This window comes from Hemiscyllium ocellatum, chromosome 14, assembly GCF_020745735.1.
Source record: "Hemiscyllium ocellatum isolate sHemOce1 chromosome 14, sHemOce1.pat.X.cur, whole genome shotgun sequence".
NCBI classification, from domain to species: domain Eukaryota; kingdom Metazoa; phylum Chordata; class Chondrichthyes; order Orectolobiformes; family Hemiscylliidae; genus Hemiscyllium; species Hemiscyllium ocellatum.
In genome coordinates this window covers 41501364-41523967 of record NC_083414.1, presented here as the reverse complement: position 1 = coordinate 41523967, position 22604 = coordinate 41501364, and the positions used below count along the sequence as shown (strand labels likewise).

Here is a 22604-nt window from a genome sequence, read left to right as displayed (position 1 = left end):
AGGGTGTGCGGTGTCCGCCGGCGCTCCTCCGCTGCAGTAGGCGGCGCTGCGGGAGGAGCTGAGGGTGTGCTGTGTGCGCAGGCGCACCTCCGCTGCTGTAGGCGGCGCTGCGGGAGGAGTTGAGGGTGTGCGGTGTCCGCCGGCGCTCCTCCGCTGCTGTAGGCGGCGCTGCGGGAGGAGCTGAGGGTGTGCTGTGTGCGCCGGCGCCCCTCCGCTGCTGTAGGCGGCGCTGCGGGAGGAGTGGAGGGTGTGCTGTGTCCGCCGGCGCTCCTCCGCTGCTGTAGGCGGCGCTGCGGGAGGAGCTGAGGGTGTGCTGTGTCCGCCGGCGGTGTCCACCCGCCGGAATCATTTGAAGTGAGAGTCGGAGCGGGTGAAACGATGCCGCTGGAGAACCTGGAGGATGAGGGCCTGCCCAAAAACCCGAACCTCGGCATTGCTCAGGCCAAGTTCTTGCTGACTTTGGACGGCCACAAAAATGACCCGAAGATGCGGAGCGAGCTGATGGATTCGGTGAAGGAGAACAGTGAGTGGCGGCGGGGATTCGCACAGTCACCGAGGCCCGAGGAGGAGCCAAGCGCCGCTTGTCGCCCCAGCCTTCAAGGCAGGGCCTACCGCCCAGGCTGCGGCTTGCCGGGCTCGCTGTAACCGCGCGGTGTCATTTCCCATCGCCAACAGTTGCTGACGGCTGTTTTTAAAGCAGGCCTGAAGTCAGGATGGCGGCGGAGAGTGAGCAGCCCTGACTCCCCCCGTGTCCACCCCCCTCCCCTCCCCCCCTCCCCCCCTCCCCCGTGTCCACCCCCCTCCCCCTCCCCCGTGTCCACCCCCCTCCCCTCCCCCCCCTCCCCCGTGTCCACCCTCCCCCCCCGTGTCCACCCTCCCCCCCCCCCCCCCCCCCCCCCCCCCCCCCCCCCCCCCCGTGTCCACCCCCCCCCCCCCCCCCCCCCCCCCGTGTCCACCCCCCTCCCCTCCCCCCCCTCCCCCGTGTCCACCCCCCTCCCCTCCCCCCCTCCCCCGTGTCCACCCCCCACCCCCCCCCCCGTGTCCACCCCCCCCCGTGTCCACCCCCTGTTCCCCCCCCCCCACAGTCCCCTTTTCCTAGTTACCGAGAACCACCTTTGCTGTTATTCTGAACGTTTACGATTTTGGGAGCTGTCTTTCGCTCTGGAGGAAACATCTTTGCGTTTAGTCGCCGGTTCGTTCATGGCTTTGAGATCTGCGGTGCCTACTTTTGTTTGTTTCAGGGCCAAGCTGCAAAAGGATCTTCAAAGCTATATCCAATCCGAAAAGCTAAATGCCATATTTTGCGATGTTGCCTTCCAACTGCAGCCATGTGCCCCGTGTGTGCTTTTATTGTGTCTCCCTCAGCTGTGTAAAAACCATATCATTGTGTTTTGTGTTTTGATTGTAGACTAAGATTTTTTTTAAACTGTTTTAAAGCCAAGGAAGGATGTGCTGCATTTTTAAAAGCAAGACACTTAAACTAATTGTGGTGTTTTGGCTGCTGGTTTGTTAAATGGGGAGATGTTTTCAAAAGGCACCGAGATGTGTATGCGGTGTGTGTTTTAGCTGGCAACGAGTAGTTGATTTGATTTGTGCAATTCTGATTGCAGTGACCATCAGCCTGATGACAATTGTTTGGTTCATCAGTAGCTGAACAGATTGTGGGTGTGAGCAATGCAGTGATAACACTGACATTTTTAAAAATTGTATCAGTTGCTGTGTGGTGTTGTGTTTAACCCATAACTAAGAGACTTAATTAGCGTACCCTGTACCTTCTGTGAACAAGTGAAAGAACTTTGAGAAAGAAGGTCAAAGAATAGTGTCTTGGTGATCAAAGAGAACATCTTAATGAACTGTGGACTGGTGGTTCCCAGTTTTTTTTTCTCCCCTCCATAAAACCATTTTGTTTTTGTTCGACTGTTTCTGTATGTATGTGTTTTTTCTTTCTGTATATGTGTGAAAAGGTTTTAGAATCTTTAATCCGGCTTTATCTAGTAGATCCACATTTTGACAGTTCACAGCTGTTCTCTTATGACTAGAATTTATTTTCTTGCACTAAATAATAGTTCCTGTTCTTTTGTTATCTTGATTCTACTGTAAATCAGAAAGTTAGCATGCCTTTATTAAATCATGAGCTTGTGGTGATGCCTAAGAGTCAAGGGCTCTACTCAGTGCACTTGCCCAAATTGGTCACAATACAGATTAGAGGATGATATTGGCAGGAACTCAGGATACTAGTGAGGTGGTAGCGTTGATATCATGAGGAACCTTCAATGATACACTGTTCTATGAAGTAGGTTTACATTTGGGCAAGTTTGACTTCAGAGGGTGATAAATGCAAAGAGTTTGGATCTTTTGGCCAAAGGTCTGGGGTTGACTTTTGTTTTTACAACATTGACTATTACTCGAATGGATAATATATGGTTTTAGTCTGTGTCCATACAGCAGTGTGAAGATGAATATGACATTCTTAAATTCCAGTGCCTTGGGTTTTGTTTTATAGATATGGCACCATACTATGAACAGCTTTGTAAAGATGTCGGGTGGTCAATTGACACAGACTTGTTGAGCAAAATGAAAAAGGCAAATGAGGAAGAACTAAAACGTCTGGATGATGTACTGGAGGATGCAGAAAAGAACCTCGGGGAAAGTGAAATCAGAGATGCTATGATGGCTAAGGCTGAATATCTATGCAGAATTGGTGACAAAGTAAGAATCTATGTCGTATACTTTGCATTGTTCTGTTATTTTAGTAGTTTGCATTGATGTCATTTGAAAGCAAATAATGTGTATACATTAATCAGCTATAGAAACTAATCACTTAGTCCCAGTCACCCAATTAAGGTGACATGGGGTAAAGTTGGAAAATTCATTAAATCTGGTATTGGCTAGGTTAGCTTTTTAATTAACACGAAATTTAGGAATGTAAAAGATTCTATTAGTTAAGAATTTATTTTTTTGTTTAGTACATGATGTTTTTTGGGTTAAACTTAAGTGGTGAAACATAGAATATAAATATCCACCATTTTGGTAGAAAACAAAAGATAAAAGACTAGTGACTCAATCAAATAGATTTTTCTGGTGACCTTTTTTGAGTTCTCTGCCCAAGGACAAGTCCGACTCAGTGTTAGAGCCTCCACAACACGTAGAGCAAGGAGACAGGTCCTGGAACCTCTTCAGCTGCAATATGCTGTTGGGATGAATCTGAACCACACCTGCTGTTCATCCAATTGAATCAAAACCCACCTTCCCCAAGGAGTCCAACAAAATATTCCAGCATTTGTGATGTAATCCAGAGCTATCAGGAGAGAAGGTGGAAGAAGCTCCAATTTCCTTCCATCATAGGCTGACCAGCAATCTCTTCAATTCTTCCAACTGCCATTGGAAGGTTGATAATCAACCTATTTGACCATGTTATAAACACATTCCTTGGTCATCAAGTCCATGACATTTCATCCGCTTTATAATTGTATGTTGCAGAATTTTTAATGTAAAATAATTTTGGAAACTAATGTTATAAAATCAGGCACTTTTTGATATATATAGTGTATACTGAAGTGCTGAATCTTTGACAGGTACAGAAAGTTTGTATTGCTGGTATATGAAAAGGAACGGCTCAGAGTGATATTGACCTAATGCTGGCAAATGAGACTAGATTGGGTCAGTGTGGACTTGTTGGGCTGAAGGGTCTGTTTCCATACTGTAGTGAATGTAATCTAACCTATATTTAGCTTTACATATGCCTAGCCATTTATTATCTGAACAAAAGCAAGTGCAATGTTTCATAGTAAAAGAATTGGAATAAAACCAATAAATAACCATGATATGTGTATTTTCCTTTTGAAACTTGTAAAAGGGTTTTCAGTTTAGCTTGATGTTTTGTGAGTAACAGCATCTATTCTCTCTGACTGTAGTCTCCCATATTTCCATTTTGGACTCTCCACTAGTCTGCTTTGTAGAAGAAGTAATTCCAGTGGCATACCTCAGAAAGGTACGGCGATGCTGTGAAAATGCCTCTCCAATCTAGAACACAGGGCCGCAGTTATGGAATGAGGACGAAGCTGTTTATGACAGAGATTAGCATTTTTTTATTAAAAGGACTGTGCATCTTTTAAATTTTCAAAGCCAGATAACTATGGTTGATCAATCATTAAAAATATTTAGGACAGAGTCACAGAAGCATACAGCACGCAAACAGACTCTTCGGTCCAACTCATCCATGCAGACCAGATATCATGACCTAATCTAGTCGTATTTGCCAGCACCTGATCCATATCCCTCAACCCTTCCTATTCATGTACCCATCCAGATGCTTTTTAAATTGTCCATTGTACCAGCCTCCACCACTTCCTCTAGCAGCTCATTACATACACACACCACCCTTTGTGTGAAATGTTGCCCCTTTTATATCTTTTCCCCTCACCATAAACCTATGCCCTCCAGTTCTGGGCTCCCCCACCCCAGAAAATGGGTCATGTCTGTTCATCCTATGCATACCCCTCATGATTTTATAAACCTCTATAAGGTCACCCCTCAGCCTGCAACACTCCAGGGAAAACAGTCCCAGCCTATTCAGCCTCTCCCTCGAGCTCAAATCCTCCAACCCTGGCAACGTGCTTGTAAATCTTTTCTGAACCCTTTCAGGTTTCTGAAAGGAAGCAGACCAGAATTGCTCGCAATATTCCAAAAGTGGCCAAACCAATGTCCTATACAGCTGCAACGTGACCTCCCAACTCCTATACTTAATGCTCTTACCAATAAAGGAAAGCATACCAAACGCCGCCTTCACTATCCTATCTATTTGCAACTCTACTTTCAAAGAGCTATAAACCTGCACTCCAAGGTCTCCTTGGTCAACAACGCTCCCGAGGACCTTACCATTAAGTGTAGCGCTGGAAATGCACAGCAGGTCAGGCAGCATCTGAGGAGCAGGAGAATCGACGTTTCGTCAAAAGCCCTTAATCAGGAGGGCTTCATTCCTGATGAAGCACCTCACATTTATCTAAATTAAGCTCCGTTTGCCACTTCTCAACCCATTGGCCCATCTGATCAAGATCCTGTAGTAATCTGAGGTAACCTCCTTCGCTATCCACTACATCTCCAATTTTGATGTCATCTGCAAACTTATACCTCTTATGCTCACAATCAAATCATTTATATAAATGATGAAAAGTAGTGCATCCAGCAACGATCCTTGTGGTGCTCCACTGATCACAGGCTTCCAGTCTGAAAAGCAATCCTTCCACCACCACCCTCTGTTTTCTACCTTTGAGCCAGTCCTGTAATCAAATGGCTAGTCCTCCCTGTATTCCATGATATCTAGCATTGCTAACCAGTGTCCCATGGAGAACCTTGTCGAACGCCTTACTGAAATCCTTATAGATCACATCCACCGCTCTGCCTTCATCAATCCTCTTTTTCCTTCTTAAAAAAATTCAATCAAGTTTGTGAGACATGATTTCCCCCACACAAAGCCATGCTGACTATTCCTAATCAGTCCTTTCCTATCCAAATACATGTAAACCATGTCCCTCAGGATTCCCTCCAACAACTTGTCCACCACTGACATCCTGGCTTTTCCTAACCACTTCTCTTAAATAGTGGTACCACGTTAGCCAACCTCCAGTCTTCTGTCACTTCACCTGTGACTATTGATGAGACAAATATCTCAGCAAGGGGCCCAGAATTTACTTCCCTAACTTCGCATAGAGTTCTAAGGTACCTGATCAGGTCCTGGGGATTTATCCACTTTTATGTGTTTCAAGACATCCAGCACTTCCTCCTCTGTAAGATGGACATTTTTTAAGATGTCACTATCTGATTCCTTGCATTCTATATCTTTCATTTCCTTTTCCACAGTAAACACTGATGCAAAATACTCATTTAGTATCTTCCCCCGTCACCACACATTGATCTTTGAGGGACCCCATTCTCTCCTTAGTTACCCTTTTGTCCTTAACGTTTTTGTGGAATCCATTTGGATTCTCCTTAACTGCATTTGCCAAAGCTATCTCATGTCCCCAAATTGCCCTCCTGATTTCCCTCATAAGTATGTGCCTATTGTCTTTTTACTGTTTTAAGGGTTATCTCAATCTCTTCCATCTATGGCTGACATATATGCTTGCTTCTTTTTCTTAACCAAAACCTCTCATTACAAAGGTGGCTAGATTTTTGGATACTGAGGGATATAGGATAGTGCAGGAAGTTGGAATTGGAAGATCTGTCATGGTCTTACTGAATGATGGTATATGCTTGATGGACTAAACGGTCTAACTAGGAGAGGACTGCAGATGCTGGAGATCAGAGCTGAAGATGTGTTGCTGGAAAAGTGCAGCAGGTCAGGCAGCATCCAAGGAACAGGAGAATCGGCGTTTCGGGCATGAGCCCTTCTTCAGGATGCCCGAAACATTGATTCTCCTGCTCTTTGGATGCTGCCTGACCTGCTGCGCTTTTCCAGCAACACATTTTCAGCTCTAAACGGTCTAACTCACCACTTGTTTTTCATGGTTCTGTAATACCAGTGAGCAAAGTGGATCTGAAGCTCCTGGGCAGGACAGCTCACATGATTCATACTTGTAAGTACCATTGATACTTGGGTGATTAAAATTAATCAGCAAAGTGATACTGAAATTGTGGTGTAGTAGGGATTAATGCTGCATCCACTGTTTGTCAATTATATAAATGATTTGGATGAGAATTTAGGAGACATGGTTAGTAAGTTTGTGGCTGACACCAAAATTGCTGGTATAGTAGGCTGTGAATAAGGTTATTTAAAATTACAAAGGGATCTTGATCAGTTGGGCCAATGGACTGAGGAGTGGTAGATGAAGTTTAATTTGGATAAATGCGAGGTGTTTCATTTTGGGAAGATGTACAGGGTTATACCATTAATGGTAGGGCCCTGGGTAGTGTTACTGAACAATAAGACCTCGGTGTTCAGATACATATTTTTGTGAAAGTTGTCAAAGGCAGGCAGGGTGGTTAAGAAGGCGTTTAGCATGTTTATTTTCATTGCTCAGATCATTGAGTATCGGACTTGAGATGTCGTGTTGTGGTTATACCGGATGTTGGAGAGGCCACTTTTGAAGGCTTTTGTGCAGTTCTGGTCGCACTGCTATGGGAAGCATATTATTAAATTGGAGAGGGTTCAGAAAAGATTTACCAAGATGTTGCTAGGACCAGAGAATTTGAGTTATAAGGAGAGTCTGGATAGGCTTGGAATATTTTTCTTTGGAGGGTAAGAAGTTGAGGGGTGACCTTATAGAGGTTTATAAAATCATGAGGGGCATAGATAAGGTGAATAGCAGAGGACTTTTCCCTGGGGTAGAGGAGTTCAAAACTAGAGGGCATGGGTTTAAAGTGAGAGGGGGAGGACTTAAAAGGATCAAAGGGACAACATTTTCTCACTTGAGGTGGTGCATATATGGGACGAGCTACCAGAGGAAGTGGTGGAGATGGGTACAGTTATAACATTTCAAAGGCATGTGGATGGGTACATGAATAGGAAGGGTTTATAGGGATATGGGCCAAATGCTGGCAAATGGGTCTAGATCAAATAGGATATTTGGTTAGCAAGGACAAGTCGGATCAAAGGCCCTGTTTCTATGCTGCATAACTCTGACTATGATACCTCCAGCATGTATTGTCCTTTTTTATAAAAACACTTTGGACTCAGTAGATCCAAGTTACTGTTTTAAAGCAAAATAATTTAATGTACTCTTACAACCAACAATCTGGAAAAATATTTTGTTTTGAATGAATATCACATTTAAAGTTTGGAACACTTTTTCACGCATGACAATTAGCGTTGGATAGTTTTTTAAACTTCTAACTAGGAATAATTTATTTTTGGTAACCAAAGGTGGTAATTCGTCTGAGACATAGGTGGATAGAAGTTGCCTGTCAGGCATGATCTCATGGAGCGGTGAAACAGGCTCAAGGGGTTAACTGGCCTACCCCTTCATTTCTGGTATATGCCAAAAACCAAGTTGGTGATGAATAGAACTAAAACCAATTGTTAAACCCTTTTTAAAGCATTTATTTTCAGAGTTACCTATTGCCAACACGGGCCTTCGAACTCAATAGCCACTGTTTATTTTGTACAGACTCAAGTAATCCCAATAGATACTCATCTCTGGTATACAAATTAATACAATTAACCAAATCTTCTTCCTTGCCATACACGTTCATATTTGCAGCTAAAATTCCAATAATAACTAACTCAAAGGCATCCATATTCTGTATGAAGCACTTTGTATATTGTGTGATGTATGTTTCGGTAGTCTTTAAAAATTTGAGCATCCATTTCATTTTATAAAATATAGTTACCTGTTCCTTTTTTAAACCTCACATGTTCTACTTAATCCTAGGTATATATCCTAATTATTTCACAATATGTAAAAATGCAAAATTAAAAGTGCAAGGAATCTGTGATTTGTAACTTCCTGGTGTGATTGATTACTTATCTTAGTTGATGCCATGCCTATTGCTGGAAATCTGAAGGTCCTCTTGACTTGACCCAGAAGCCAGCTGGCATTAGGTGAGTGAAAGTATGTGCCACTGAGTTTGTGATCTTTGTGGGCATCTTTCTTTGAAGTCAGCAGTTGTGCCAGGTAGAATCTCAATTTTGTTTCCTAGTCCTATATATTCACCAGATGAGAGTGGATGCTTCAGTTTGCAACTCTGAAATTTATGGAAGTGTTGGTATTAAACTATACATTATCATGGAAACTCCAAGTATATGAATTAAGAGCAAGTGATAAAGTGATCACTGACTTACCTTTTTGTAATATGATCTAATTATTCTGTGCTCTCTAATCATGCTTCACCTGAAGATTACAATTGATTTTTGCTTTCCTACATGGTGCCACAAGAGATTGAGAAGTCACACTTGGATTTTATGTCATTAATAGTTAATAGCACATTTTGTGGCAATTTGTAAAGCAGATTTGCTTGGAGAATAGGTAGCTATAACAGTATTATCACTGATAGGAAGATTAGCATGACCAATTTACATATTCTCTTTTAAATGTGCATTGGAGTTTATAATGGGACATGATTGTAAGGAAAATGACAGCAGGAAGTAAGGATTTTTTTTGAGTGCAAGTGTGTGCAATGAATAGAAAGATGTAATGTGCCATCAATATTTAATCTACAAATGCAGTTATTTCAAAGATTGGAATCTTCGTTTAACTGCTTGCATATTTGGGGTTGACCTTCATGTGGATCCAGTTCAGTTGAATGATGGTACATTTATCAGTTTAAAGGAATTAATCGATGATGATCAGTAACTAATTAATATTCTTTAGCAACAATATTAAACATGTTCAGTGTGTGACATGGCATGGTACTTTTCTGAATCACTTCATCTCTGTAATTAAAATGTTTTGTTTTTAAGGAAGGTGCTTTGACAGCTTTTCGGAAAACATATGATAAAACTGTGGCTCTGGGACATCGTCTAGACATTGTGTTTTACCTGCTAAGAATCGGTTTATTTTATATGGATAATGATCTGATCACACGTAACATTGAGAAGGCAAAAAGGTACCGTCACATTTCATTTATGTGCATCTGATCGTTTTGTTTTGATATGTGAATTGTGTAACATGCACTCCCTCATTTTGGAATGAAACCTTAAATTTGATAACTCTGTTCTTCTCAAAACATCATCAGGTATAGTATTCCTACAAATCAGTTATTCTTGACTGCTTCTTTATAATTAACTTTGAATTTGAGGTCGAGTAGCTGCACACATTACACAATGCATTTGGCTAGCATCTTGAAACTTAACCTTTTAAATACATGTATAATTTCTTTGCTGTAATATTATAGTGTTTTCATTCATGCAGTTTCCAATTTAGTTAATATCAGTAGCATTGTAGTGTTTGTGAATCTAATTGTGAAAGATGTCCTGAATGTGCTGTTCATATGGTGGCTGAAAATTTATGGCAGAACTATTGACTTTAAATGATATTGGAGTCAACAGAGCTTCAAGGGTTTGAGACATAATTCAGACTTCTAATATATAAATTGAGATGTTGATTACTGACCATGTTTACCTGAGATCCTGATGTGACTGGGATGACTCACAGTTACTTGTTATAATAATGGCATTGGAAAAAGTATGCTTAAAAATTGCTGGCAGAAGTGACAAAAATAGTAATAAGGCTATAGAATATTAAATTGAATTTAAAAAAGCAAATTTATTTTCTGTGTGGGTTCTCTTGCAGTTTGATTGAAGAAGGTGGTGACTGGGATAGAAGGAATCGTCTCAAAGTTTATCAAGGGATGTATTGTGTGGCAATTCGAGATTTCAAGCAGGCTGCAGAGCTATTCTTAGATACTGTCTCTACGTTCACATCCTATGAACTCATGGATTATAAAACCTTTGTAACTTATACCGTTTATGTCAGCATGATTGCACTAGATCGGCCTGACCTTCGTGAAAAGGTAAGCAACATAATTGTAAAATAATTCTGGAACAAGTACACTGGCTTGGTGTATCTCCGTAGACATGGAAAATTGAAACACTTACATTTGTTTGTGTACTGTAAATTTTTTTTACATATGATTTTTTGAACTCCTGCCATTAATGTTTTACTCGCTTGCAGAACTTCTGTCCTTAACTTCAAGGCATTGCCTATCTGAAATTATCCTCAGATTTAACACCTGTATTATAATGGAAAAATGTATTGCACTATTGTGTTAGGCACACTCCCAAATCCAAGTATTACAACCTGGTACAAACTGTGTATTGTTGATAGCAGTAGAAACAATCCCCCCCCCTTTTTTTTTTGTTGGGCTCTTTTATAATGAATGCCAACTGGATTCAGTACGGACTAGTTGGGCCTGTTTCCGTGTTGTGTGACTCCATGTAAAACTATTTTTCCATTTAATCATTTACATTGTTTCCTATGATCAGAAGATGAGGGGGGTTGCTGGCTAGGCCAGTATTTATTGCCTATCCCTAATTGTCCAGAAGGCAATAAAGACTGTGATATTGCTGTGGGTCTGGAATCACAAGTAGGCCAGACCAGGTAAGGACCCGAAAGGACATCAGTGAACCGGATCGGCTTTTTCCAGGCAATCCACAATGGTTTCATCATCATCATTAGACTCTTAATTCCAGATTTTAATCAGAATTAAATTCCACCATGTGCTGTGGTGGGATTCAAACCCATGTCACCGGAATATTACTTGGGTTTCTGGATTAACAGACCAGTGGTAATGCCAGTAGACCATCGCCTCTCCCAAGTCAAGGCGAGGCTAAAATTCCAGTTTGGACTGAATGAGCAGACAGCATGAGGAGAAATGTTTTATTCTTGCATGATTTTGAAAAAAGTTGGGAAACCTATTTTGACTGCACTTTGAAAAGAGTGTTGTGTTATTAGTTTATATTTGGCAATTATTATTTGACACATGGAATTTGAGAGGGAAGAGTATTTAAATTGTGTTTTCTTTTATTTGGGTCTAGATAAAAGTTGACTTAAAACAGATTTCTTTGTTGCTGGTGCTAAAGTTTGTTATTCCCTTCGGAATTGCTTTATTGAAGCTGCAGCCCTCGGCAAAACTGGTGAAACAGATGATATATTTGTCACATACAAACGGTTATATTTAGATTGTAGACAAAGCGAAAATTACTTTGTGCAATGAATATTCATTTGAGTGTCTTATATTCACTATAGAATGTAAGCTCAGTCTGATTGGGTTTCTAGAATTACTGTGTACTCAGCATGCCTCAATATATGATGAGCTCTAATCTTTCCCGAGTTGATGAGTAGAGAGTTCAATGATAGCCACAAATTTAGACAGTTGTCAGTCTTTGAGAGTACGGCCAGGATACCAGCCTTTGTCAGTTAGCTTAGTTGGCAATGCTTTCTAAATGAGAAAGGTGGTTCAAGAGTCACTGGAGACTGGAAAACATAAATCACCCCAACACTTCAAAGTAGCACTGATGTTGTGCTATGTACTTGAGCTAACATTCTTTAGATGTGGTAATGCAAGGCTTCTATCTGCCTGCTTACCTGGTTGTAATTAATCCTGCATCACAATTTAAAGAGCAGAATGTTTACCACGTATCCTAGTCACCATCTCTCTCTCCCTCACATTGTAGGCAGAGAATGATTTGTTTATACATTTGCTGTTTGTGTAATTGTGCGTTTTTCAAATTAGATGCATTCAAAAAGTACTGTATTGTTTAGGAAATCCTTCGGATACTGAGAATGAGATCAATGTTATATGAATGTAAATTACTTGCTTTACCCCTTAGAAAATTTTAATGTGCCCCTGTAATAATGAATGCAGTGCTGTCCTTGTTTCAGAAAAACATTGTTAACTGATCAACAGAAAACATTAATAACTGAAACAAAAGCAGAAATTGCTGGAAAAAAAACCTCCAGTCCAGTAGCATCATTAATAACTGAAAATTGTTTATGAACATCATTGGAAATTACAACTAGTAAATGAATAGGTAATAGAAGATCTGGTGGTATAATGGGTTTAAATTTAAGTTCCCCCCCCTGATCTGAAGCAACTTTCCTCTACTGAATGAAAGGGTCCTCTGTGAAATGAGGTTGGGCAGTTTTAATTTGGTTGCTTGTCCTTTTGTGACCGTATCCTAATTTGGATGGTTTACGTGGAAACATAGGGGTAGCAATAATCATGTTGATGCTTAGACCCAAGGTTAAAAAACCAAGGTCATTATATTGCTGGACAAATGATCTGGGAACCTTAATTCACATTCCATTGCTGCTGGGAAAACAAATTTATTTAATGATTTGGCATAAGATTGACATAAACACTCACTAGTTCTTTAGAAAAGGAAATCTGCCTTCCTTACCTACGCTACCCTATATGTGCAAAAATTGAAAGAAATACAGATGCCAGAAATCAGAAACAAAAACAGAAATTGCTGGCAAAACTCAGCAAGTCTGGAAGCTTCCGTGGAGGGAGAGCAGGCCCAGTGACCTTTCTTCAGAATTGAGAACTAGATGGAGGGGCAGGCAGAAGACCTGCTCATGCCGGTACCAGCGATATGGGTAAGACGCAGGAGGCAGTGTTGAAAGCAAATTTCAGGGAGTTAAGAAGGAAATTAAAAAGCAGGATCTCAAAAGCACTAATTTTAGGATTACTCCCAGTGCCATGTGCTTGTGGTCATAAGAACAGGCGAATCTATCAATTGAACATGTGGCTAGAGAACTGGTATAAGAGGGAAAGCATCACATTTCTAAAGTGTTATGGTCTACGATTGCTTCTGTGGCAGGTGGGGCCTTTACAGGTTGGGTGACATCTGAATAGAACTGGGGCCAATATCCTTGTAGGGAGATTTGCTCATGCTGTTGGGGTGGGTTTGAACTAGTTTGTTAAGGAGATGAGAACCTGAGGAGCAACCCATATTGGAAGGAAGTAAAGTTGGTAATGCAAAATAGAAAAGCTGGGAGGAAGGGACCTGAAAGACAGGAAACATGGTGGAGCATCAAGTATTCTTTGAATGCAGAATGATGCCAGAAGGACAAATTTGAAGGCACTCAGCATTCGCGAGTTGGATTACCTAAAGGGACAACAAGAGGTAATTGAGTATGATCTAATTGCCATTGCAGAAACATGGTGCATGGTGATCAAGACTAGGAGCTGAATATTTGAGGATATTTGATATTCAGAAAAGATAGATAAGGACAAGGAAATAGAAGTGTGCTGATAATAATAGATGGGATCAGTATGTTAGTAAGAGACATTCTTGCGATCTGAGAATGTGTTTGGACAGAGCTAAGAAACAGCAAACGTTGGTTGGAATTGTTTATAGTTCATCAAATAGTAATGGTAAAATGTTGAGATTGGTATAGGTCAGGAGGTGAAAAACATATAGCATTGGCAAACAGTGATTATAAGTGAATTAGATCTGGAAAACCAATTGAGCACTAAAGCTGTGGAGGCCAGGTTTCTGGAGTGTAAGGAGTTGTTTCTAGAGCAAACTATTGAGCTCACCAGAAGATAGACTACTTTAGATCTAATATTATGTAATGAAAAAGAGCTAATCATCACAGGAAATGACATCACCATCCCAAGGAAATCCAAACACATGAATAGAAAGTGGGCCGTACCACCAGTGCTTCATCTGGAAGCTGTTAGTGCTTTGAGTATCAGAGTTGGGAGTTCATGTTGAGGCTGTACAGGACATTGATTAGGGGAGAAAGTGAGGTCTGCAGATGCTGGAGATCAGTGCTGATTCCTGAAGAAGGGCTTATGCCCGAAACGTCGAATCTCCTGTTCCTTGGATGCTGCGCTCTTCCAGCAACACATTTTCAGGACATTGATAGGCCACTTTTAGAATACTGTGTTCAGTTCTGGTGTCCTTGCTATTGAAAGATGTTGTGAAATGTGAAAGGCTTCATAGCTGGGGCTAGAGCTACTTTCACTGAGTGTTGGAGGCTGAGGGTAACCTTATAGATTTATAAAATCATGTGGGGCTTGGATAAGTGAATACTCGAGTTCTTTTTCCTAGGGTAGGGGAGTCCAAAAAGGCATAGAAAAGTTCAGCACAGAACAGGCCCTTCGGCCCACAATGTTGTGCCAAGGATTACTCCTAATCTAAAATAAAATAACCTAATTTACACACCGCTCAATTCGTTGCTGTCCATGTGCATGCTCAGCACTTGCTTAAGTATCCGTGGGTGGCACAGTGGTTAGCACTGCTGCCTCACAGCGCCAGAGACCCGGGTTCAAATCCCACCTCAGGCAACTGACTGTGTGGAGTTTGCACATTCTCCCCGTGTTTGCTTAGGTTTCCTCCCACAGTCCAAAAAAAATGTGCAGTTTAAGTGAATTGGCCATGCTAAATTGCCCATCGTGTTAGGTGAAAGGATAAATGTAGGGGAATGGGTCTGGGGGGTTGCGCTTCAGCAGGTCGGTGTGGACTTGTTGGGCCGAAGGGCCTGTTTCCACACTCTAAGTAATCTAATCTAATCTAATCTACTCCTGCTTCCACCACTTGCTGGCAAAGCATTTCATACATTCACAACTCTCTGCGTAAAGAACATACCTCTGACGTCTCCTCTATACCTTCCTCCTAATATCTTAAAACTGACCCCTTGTGCCAGTCAGTCCTGCCCTGGTGAAATGTCTCTTGGCTATTGACTCTATCCATGCCTCTCTTTACCTTGTACATCTCAATCAGGTCACCTCTCTTCCTCCTCCTCTCCAGAGTGAAAAATCCGAGCTTAATCAACCTCTTTTCGTAAGACAAGCCCTCTAGTCCAGACAGCATCCTGGTAAACCCTCTTTGCACCCTTTCCAAAGCCTCTGTATCTTCCCTATAATGGGGTGACCTGGACATAATATTCCAAGTGTGGTCTCACCAGGGATCTGTAGAGCTGCAGCAAAACCTCGCGGCTCTTAAACCTGATGCCCCTGTTAATGGAAGCAAAAACACCATATGCTTTCTTAACAACCCTATCCATTTGGGTGGCAACTTTGAGGGATCTATGCACTCGAACACCAAGATCCTTCTTCCTCCACACGGACCAAGAATCCTGTCTTTAATCCGATATTCAGCATTTAAGTTTGACCTTCCAAAACGCATTACTTCACATTTATCCAGGTTGAACTCCATCTGCCATTTTTCAGTCCAGCTCTGCATCCTAATTGTCGTGCTGCAGTCTGCAGTAGCCATCGATACTATCGACGACACCTCCAACTTTGTATCATTGGCAAATTTACTAATCCACCCCTCACCCAAGTCATTTATAAAAACTATAAAGAGCAGAGGCCCAAAAACAGAGCCCTGCGGGACACCACTCACGACTGACCTCCAGGCAGAATACTTTCTATCTACAACCACTCTATGCCTTCTGTCAACCAACCAATTCTGAATCCAGACAGCCAAATCTCCCTGTATCCCATACCTCCTGATTTTATGAATGAGCCTACTATGGGGAACCTTATCAAATGACTTGCTGAAGTCCATATACACCACATCCACTGCCCGAACATCATCAACCTTTCTTCTTACCTCAAAGAACTCAATAGGATTTCTGATGCATGACCTGCTCCTCTCAACCATGCTGACTGCCTTTATGCTTTTCCAAATAGTCAAATCCTATCTCTCAATTCTTTCCAAAACCTTGCTGACTACAGATGTAAGACTGACTGGTCTGTAATTGCCAGGGATTTCCCTATTCCCCTTCTTGAAAAGAGAAACAACATTCGCCTCCTTCCAATCCTCTGGTACTACTCCTGTGGAGAGGGAGGAAGCAAAGGTCTTCGCCAGCGGCTTAGCAACCTCCTTTCTTACTTCCTGGAACAGTCTAGGATAAATCTGGTCTGGCCCTGGGGACTTATCAATCTTAATGTTTTCCAAAATTTCTAGCACATCAACTTCATCAGTTTTGACCTGTCAAAGCTTGTTTTCCAGCTCCTCAAAGTTCTCATTCACAATAAGGACCCTATCCTTAGTGAAAACCGAAGCAGAAAAACTCATTTAGTGTTTCCCCTATCTGCTCAGACTCCATGCAAAAGTTCCCTACGCTATCCCTGACCAGCCCTACCATCTCCCTGATCATTCTCTTATTCCTTATGTATGAGTAAAATGCCTTGAGTTCTCCCTAATCCTTCCTGCCAAGCCTTTTTCGTGCCCCTTCCTGGATCTCCTCAGTCCATTTCTGAGCTCCTTTCTAGCAAGCATGTAATCCTCTAAAGCTGTGCTAGATCCTTGCCGCCTCCACCTTACATAAGCTGCCTTCTTCCTTTTGATGAGAAGCTTCTCTGTTCTCATCATCCAAGGCTTCTTAATCTTACCCCTTCTTGCCAGTCTCAGAGGAACAAATTTGTGCATCATTCTCAACAACTGTTCCCAATCTGTGCTTCTCAACTCCCGTCTGATAGCGTAATAATTTCCTTTTCCCCAATTAAGTATCTTCCCTTGGTAACTGCTCCTTTCCCTCTCCAAGGCTATGGTAAATGTGAGACGGTTGTGGTCACTGTCACCAAAGTGTTCTCCCATCGTGAGATCTTACTCCTCTCTTCGCTCATTGCTGAGCAGCAAATCCAAAATGGCCTCTCCTTTGTCAGCTTGTCTACATACCGAGTGAGGAAACCCTCCTGAACACACCTGACAAAAATGGCTCCATCCAAACATCTGCACTTGGGAGGTTCCAGTCGATATTGGGAAAGTTGAAGTCATCATAACAACAACCCAGCTACATCTGCATTTTTCCAAAATCCGCCAGCCTATGAGTTCTTCAATTTCCCTATTTCTATTAGAGGGTCTATAGAAAAACCCCAATGAGGTGACTGCTCCCATACTGACTCAGTCGACAAAACTTCCTCAACAATCTTCATTTCTGTAGCTGTGATGCACTCTCTGACTAGCAATGTTACACCGTCTCCTCTTTTTCTACCCTCCCTGTTCTTTTTAAACGTTCTAAACCCTGGAACATTTAGCAACCCTTCCTGTCCCTGTGAAACCCATGTCTCCTTTATGGCCACAACATCATTGTCCCAAGTACTGATCCATGCTCTAAGTTCATCACTGTTATTTCTGACACTCTTGTGTTAAAGCAGGCACGCTTTAACAGATCCCTTTGTTTCATCACGTGAAAATCCTTCCCAATAGATTCAGTACATCCTGTCACTGCCCTATCTACAACCCCCCCTCAATAATGTAGCTCTGGTTCCACCTCCTTGCCAAACTAGTTTAAGGTGAGAGGAAAAAGGTTTAAAAGGGACCTAAGAGGCAACTTTTTCATGCAGAGGATGGTGCGTGTACGTGTACAGAATGAGCTGCCAGAGGAAGTGGAGGGAGACTGGTGTAATTGCAACATTTAAAAGCCATCTGAATGGATATAGACCAAAAGCTGGCAAATGGGACTAGATTAATGTAGGATATCTGGTCAGCATGGATAAGTTGGGACCAAAGGTATTGTTTTTGTGCTGTACATCTGTGACTCTAAGTTGATATGTGTTTGATAGCATGAACTAGGAAAGCAATTAGTATGTTAAATTTGAGTCATTTCTTAATAAAAGTGAAGATTAAATGAACCTTACTGCAGTTGTTGGTCATACTCATACTGTGTATATGGTCTCCTAACCAAGAAAGCACATGCTTGCCTTGGAGAAAGCACAATGATGATTCGCTGAACTGATTCCTGGAATGAAGGAACTGTCCAATGAGGAGTTTGTGCCAACTGTGTAAAGTGTAAAAGCATGTGAAGTGATGTCACTGAAATAAAGAACATTCATTCTGAGCTTGACAGGGTAGATACTGGGAGAATGTTTCAAAATACTGTTTTGAGGAATAAGTAAAAGGTGACAAATAGTTTGCAGTTTTCCTCCCCTTTTATATTGATACCAAGTTCATAATTTTGGTTTGGATTTGGTACATTGCTCGAAACATTTGAAATGTGACTTTTTTTTTCTCTGCACAGTTTGTGATGCACCTGATTAATTAGGAGAATGGGTGGAGTACTAGAAAAGCACAGCAGGTCAGACAGCATCCGAGGAACAGGAGAGTCGACGTTTTGGGCATAAGCCCTTCATCAGGCATCTCCTGCTCTTCGGATGCTGCCTGACCTGCTGTGCTTTTCCAGTGCCACTCTCTGGACTCTGATCTCCAGTATCTGCAGTCCTCACTTTCTTCTGTTTAAGAGAGAGGACCAAGTGTTGAAGATGGATGGTCAGTATTGCACTAGGGGATCACTGTCTCAAATTGGAGAAACATCTTCACTTGAAGTTAACCTATGCATTTCTCCATGTCAAGAGCTGTGAATATTCAGTCACTAAATATTCAAGTTTGAGACTAACAGGTAAGGGAATTGGCAAAAATGAAGGAAATGTACCTGACTTAGAGGATCAGTGTTGATCTTATTGAATGCTGGCACAGGTTCAAAGGGTTTACCCCCAAACTTATAATTCAATGGTGTTTCAGCAGTTTTCCTACAACGTGGCCTTAAACGCCTTTTGCAGAAGTAACTTTGTGTTTGAGTTCAGGAGTGTGTGGATGATTCTGCAGTGGTATTTAAGAAAGTAATTGTGGGGGATTCCAGAGCAATCTTAAAATTAAGAGCTAGTCTGTTTCGGGTTGGAAACACTTCATTCAGTCAAGAATTGTGGATATCTGGATTGTTCTTAAAGTGTCGATGCAGAGTTAACTACAAATATCAAGAGTATTAGGTAAGTTTAAGATGGACTAATGGGGTTGAGTAGCGATAAGCCACTTACTGGAATGATAAAACAGGCCAAAGAGGTAAAAGACCTGTTCCTGTTCCAATGTGGCAAATTTCATAATGAAAAGAATGGATAGTTTCAAGGTTGTTTTGGATGTGTTTTGGGGCAGACTGCCGCCTCATAATGAGAGGGACGCTGGTCCATTCTAGCCTTTGGGTAACAGTCTGTATCTGTGTGTATTTCCGTAAGGTGCTCTGGTTTCCTCCCACAGTCTAAAAGATCCCACAGATTGGCTATGGTAAATATAGGGTTGTGAGGATAGGGTGGAAAGGGGGGTCATCTGTCTTCCTAGGGTGTTCTTTGGATGGTTGGTGCAGACATGGTAGGCCAATGTGGCAAATTTCATAATGCACAAGATGGATAGTTTCAAGGTTGTTTTGGATGTGTTTTGCATCAGAGTGAACTGCACTATTGCAACCTAGTTGCAAAAATTCCCACACCCAGCAACTTGATTACTTTGTTGGAGTTGATTGATGACAGTAGTAAAGATCTGATCATGCAGACTTTTTAATTATTTTATCTGAAAGACAACTGTCTCCCCTGTCGATATTTTCTAATCAATTTGTTCAGAAATGGTATAGCACACGTGGAGCAGATGAGACTTGAACTCAGGCCTCTTGGCTAAGAGGTGGGGACATTACCAATGCTCTACAAGAGTCCCTTTTGAAATCTTGTTTGGACATGTTCTGACAAACATTTAGGCAGGTGAGAATATGACCGGGGTAGGGAATTACCACTGCTCACTCTACTGGTGTGACAAGCTTAATGACAGACTCAAACCTGAATCTTTGAGAACACTGCAATATGTTCATTAAACTCATGCTAAGCGAGCCAATCTAGGAGTCTATGAAAAACTGCGAGTTCATTTGAAAAGTCCACTGAATTTATGAAAAAGATTCATTTAAAATTACAATTGTAAATGTTTTAATCCAGGTCATCAAAGGTGCAGAGATTCTTGAAGTACTGCATAGTCTTCCAGCAGTTCGGCAGTATCTTTTCTCCCTGTATGAGTGCCGTTATGGGGTTTTCTTCCAGTCTCTTGGTAAGTTTACTGTATCTAATAAATTCTACACAAGACAATCATATGAATTATTTCACTTGCTGTAGGGAAGGAAACATCCACAGTGATCTATGAATACTTTATATCTCTGAATTATACAAAGACATTTGTCTTCTGAGAACTTGGTTTTGAAAGATTATTTTGTTTTATGAGAAAGCAAATGATTTTCCAGGTTCCTGACAAACTAATTTGCCCTCTTGTCTTTAGCTACAGTAGAACAGGAATTGAGAAAGGACTGGCTCTTTTCTGCTCACTATCGCTACTATGTACGTGAAATGAGAATTTTGGCATATAGTCAACTCCTGGAATCGTACCGTTCATTAACGCTTACTTATATGGCAGAAGCCTTTGGTGTTGGTGTTGAGTTCATTGATCAGTAAGTTGGTTTCTATCTTGTACTCAGAATTGGATTCTGGAATTATGTTTTAGTCCAAAGCCTATTTAATTCTGCATTTCAAGTTTTTAAACAAGTAGTGAAATTCATAATACTTGAATGTTTTCTAAACTTTTGAAAATAGTTTCATAGATGTAAAAGAGGGGCAGTTTATAATTAAAAATGACAGCAACCAAAGCTCCTTTCTCTCCCTCGTCAGCTATTCTTTCTACAGTCTTATTGAAATTTTCTTCCAAAGCTGCACCTAACCTGAGATTTAATTTCCAATTTGCCAGTATTAAAGCATTTGAAGCTTTGTTTTAAAACTACTACTCCGAAGAGAGGGATTGCATGAGGATTAGTTGTCTTGTCTTGGACTAAATCAAGGTTACCAGTATACAAGTCAAATAAAATTATAGTTCCTGATTAGGCAGTGTTAATAAAATGTTTGGCATTTGATTTGCAGGGAACTATCTCGTTTCATTGCTGCTGGTAGACTACATTGTAAAATAGATAAAGTGAATGAAATAGTAGAAACCAACAGGTATGTAATGTTATCCAAAGTGTAGACCCAACTTTAAATCATTTGAAACTAATTTTTTCACTTAAACATTTTACTTTGTTAATTATGACCATTATTGTTACAGGCCTGACAGCAAGAACTGGCAGTACCAGGAAACTATAAAGAAAGGAGACCTGCTATTGAACAGAGTCCAGAAATTGTCACGAGTAATAAATATGTAATTTGTTAAAGGAATACTTAACATGTAATTGCCATTTAGGTTTTGAATTGTTCGAGTTATTTCTCCAAACTTGACCTTTTTAATATTTACAAATCATGGGTTTAGTTTGTGCCATTGTTAAACCTTGTGTAGTCTGAACTTCATAGTTTACTACAGTGGAAACATTTACAACTGTATATAATAATAAACAGCCAGAGCATGTTTTCAAAATATAGGCTTGTGTGTTTCAGAATTTAAAGATTACGCTGGAATTCCAATAATGCTAGCAAATGCTATTGCTTTTGAACTTTCCCCTGGGAAACTAAATGTTTTCTTCTGCCTTTACTGAAGAAATGCAATGCAAAATTGTTTACAGTATGTTTAAGGTACCAACATTCCCAACCAATTTTATTAGCAAGAAAACCCATTTAAAAACTTTGCAATGACACATTCAGGCAAAAATAAATAAGGCATATTCAATAAGAGTATCAAAAATATTTACAGGACGTTCAGTGCTTTTTAATTTCCATAGAAAGGGATGCTGTATGACAGCAACCCCTTTGAGACCCCCTTGGCTACAGAAGGTAACTCCTACAATGAAATCCACTGAGATGTTTTCTTTTTAAACGCAAAGTTATAGCTGTTCTCTTGTTTCAGCCAGCTATCAGAACTGTATATTGGGAGGACTGTTTGTTCACCCTCCTGTAACTGATGGGTCAAGTATATGTGCACCTTTAGACTTTTTTTCCCACTCGAACATTTTTTGGGGGTTTAAAAAATCCCAACACCTCAAGCTGGCATTTTGGTTTGGGGTTGTGGGAGGCTGTTTTTCAAAAGGGTTTATTACATTTTTTACTTCAATGCATTGCAATAAAAGTTGGTTTTGTTCTTGGCTTTTAATTTAAATGTGCATTTCTATTCTAAAAACTGGGGCTTGACAAGCATTGAACAGCTTTTTGTTGGACAAGCTTGATTTTGTCTTGATTCTCAAATGATACAAAGAATCGACAACTGCATTTATTATAAATAACAGTATAAATTATTTTTATTTACACAACTTGTTACAAAACAAATAGACTATACATTTTCAAATATCGAAAGATTCTGACCCATGACATTTGTTCATGAATTATACAGCAGGCAACACAAAGTCCAGCTGATACCATAGCGACCAGGTGTGCTTGATTATGCGTACTTCTGAAACTATTCACACTTTACACAGGAGGTTGCT

The 22604-nt window shown here is 41.0% G+C and overlaps 1 protein-coding gene across 1 annotated transcript; it reads left to right on the top strand.

Moving 5' to 3' along the window:
* Window positions 1-309: 309 nt before the first annotated feature.
* On the top strand, window positions 310-21604 carry psmd6 (proteasome 26S subunit, non-ATPase 6). Its single transcript, XM_060835666.1, has 8 exons — window positions 310-523; window positions 2504-2709; window positions 9398-9543; window positions 10230-10449; window positions 20152-20260; window positions 20486-20654; window positions 21118-21195; window positions 21299-21604. The coding sequence occupies exons 1-8, from the start codon at window positions 379-381 to the stop codon at window positions 21393-21395; spliced, it is 1170 nt and encodes a 389-aa protein (XP_060691649.1). The 5' UTR covers window positions 310-378; the 3' UTR covers window positions 21396-21604.
* The last annotated feature ends 1000 nt before the right edge of the window (window positions 21605-22604 follow it).

What these genes read in the sequence shown, in the direction of transcription:
- psmd6 (XM_060835666.1), top strand. Translation starts at nt 379, where the DNA reads ATGCCGCTGGAGAACCTGGAGGATGAGGGCCTGCCCAAAAACCCGAAC. An exon ending in GGCCTGACCTTCGTGAAAAG is followed by an intron (nt 10,450 to 20,151) that starts GTAAGCAACATA and finishes GTTTTAATCCAG; the next exon opens with GTCATCAAAGGTGCAGAGAT. An exon ending in GGTTTTCTTCCAGTCTCTTG is followed by an intron (nt 20,261 to 20,485) that starts GTAAGTTTACTG and finishes TCTTGTCTTTAG; the next exon opens with CTACAGTAGAACAGGAATTG.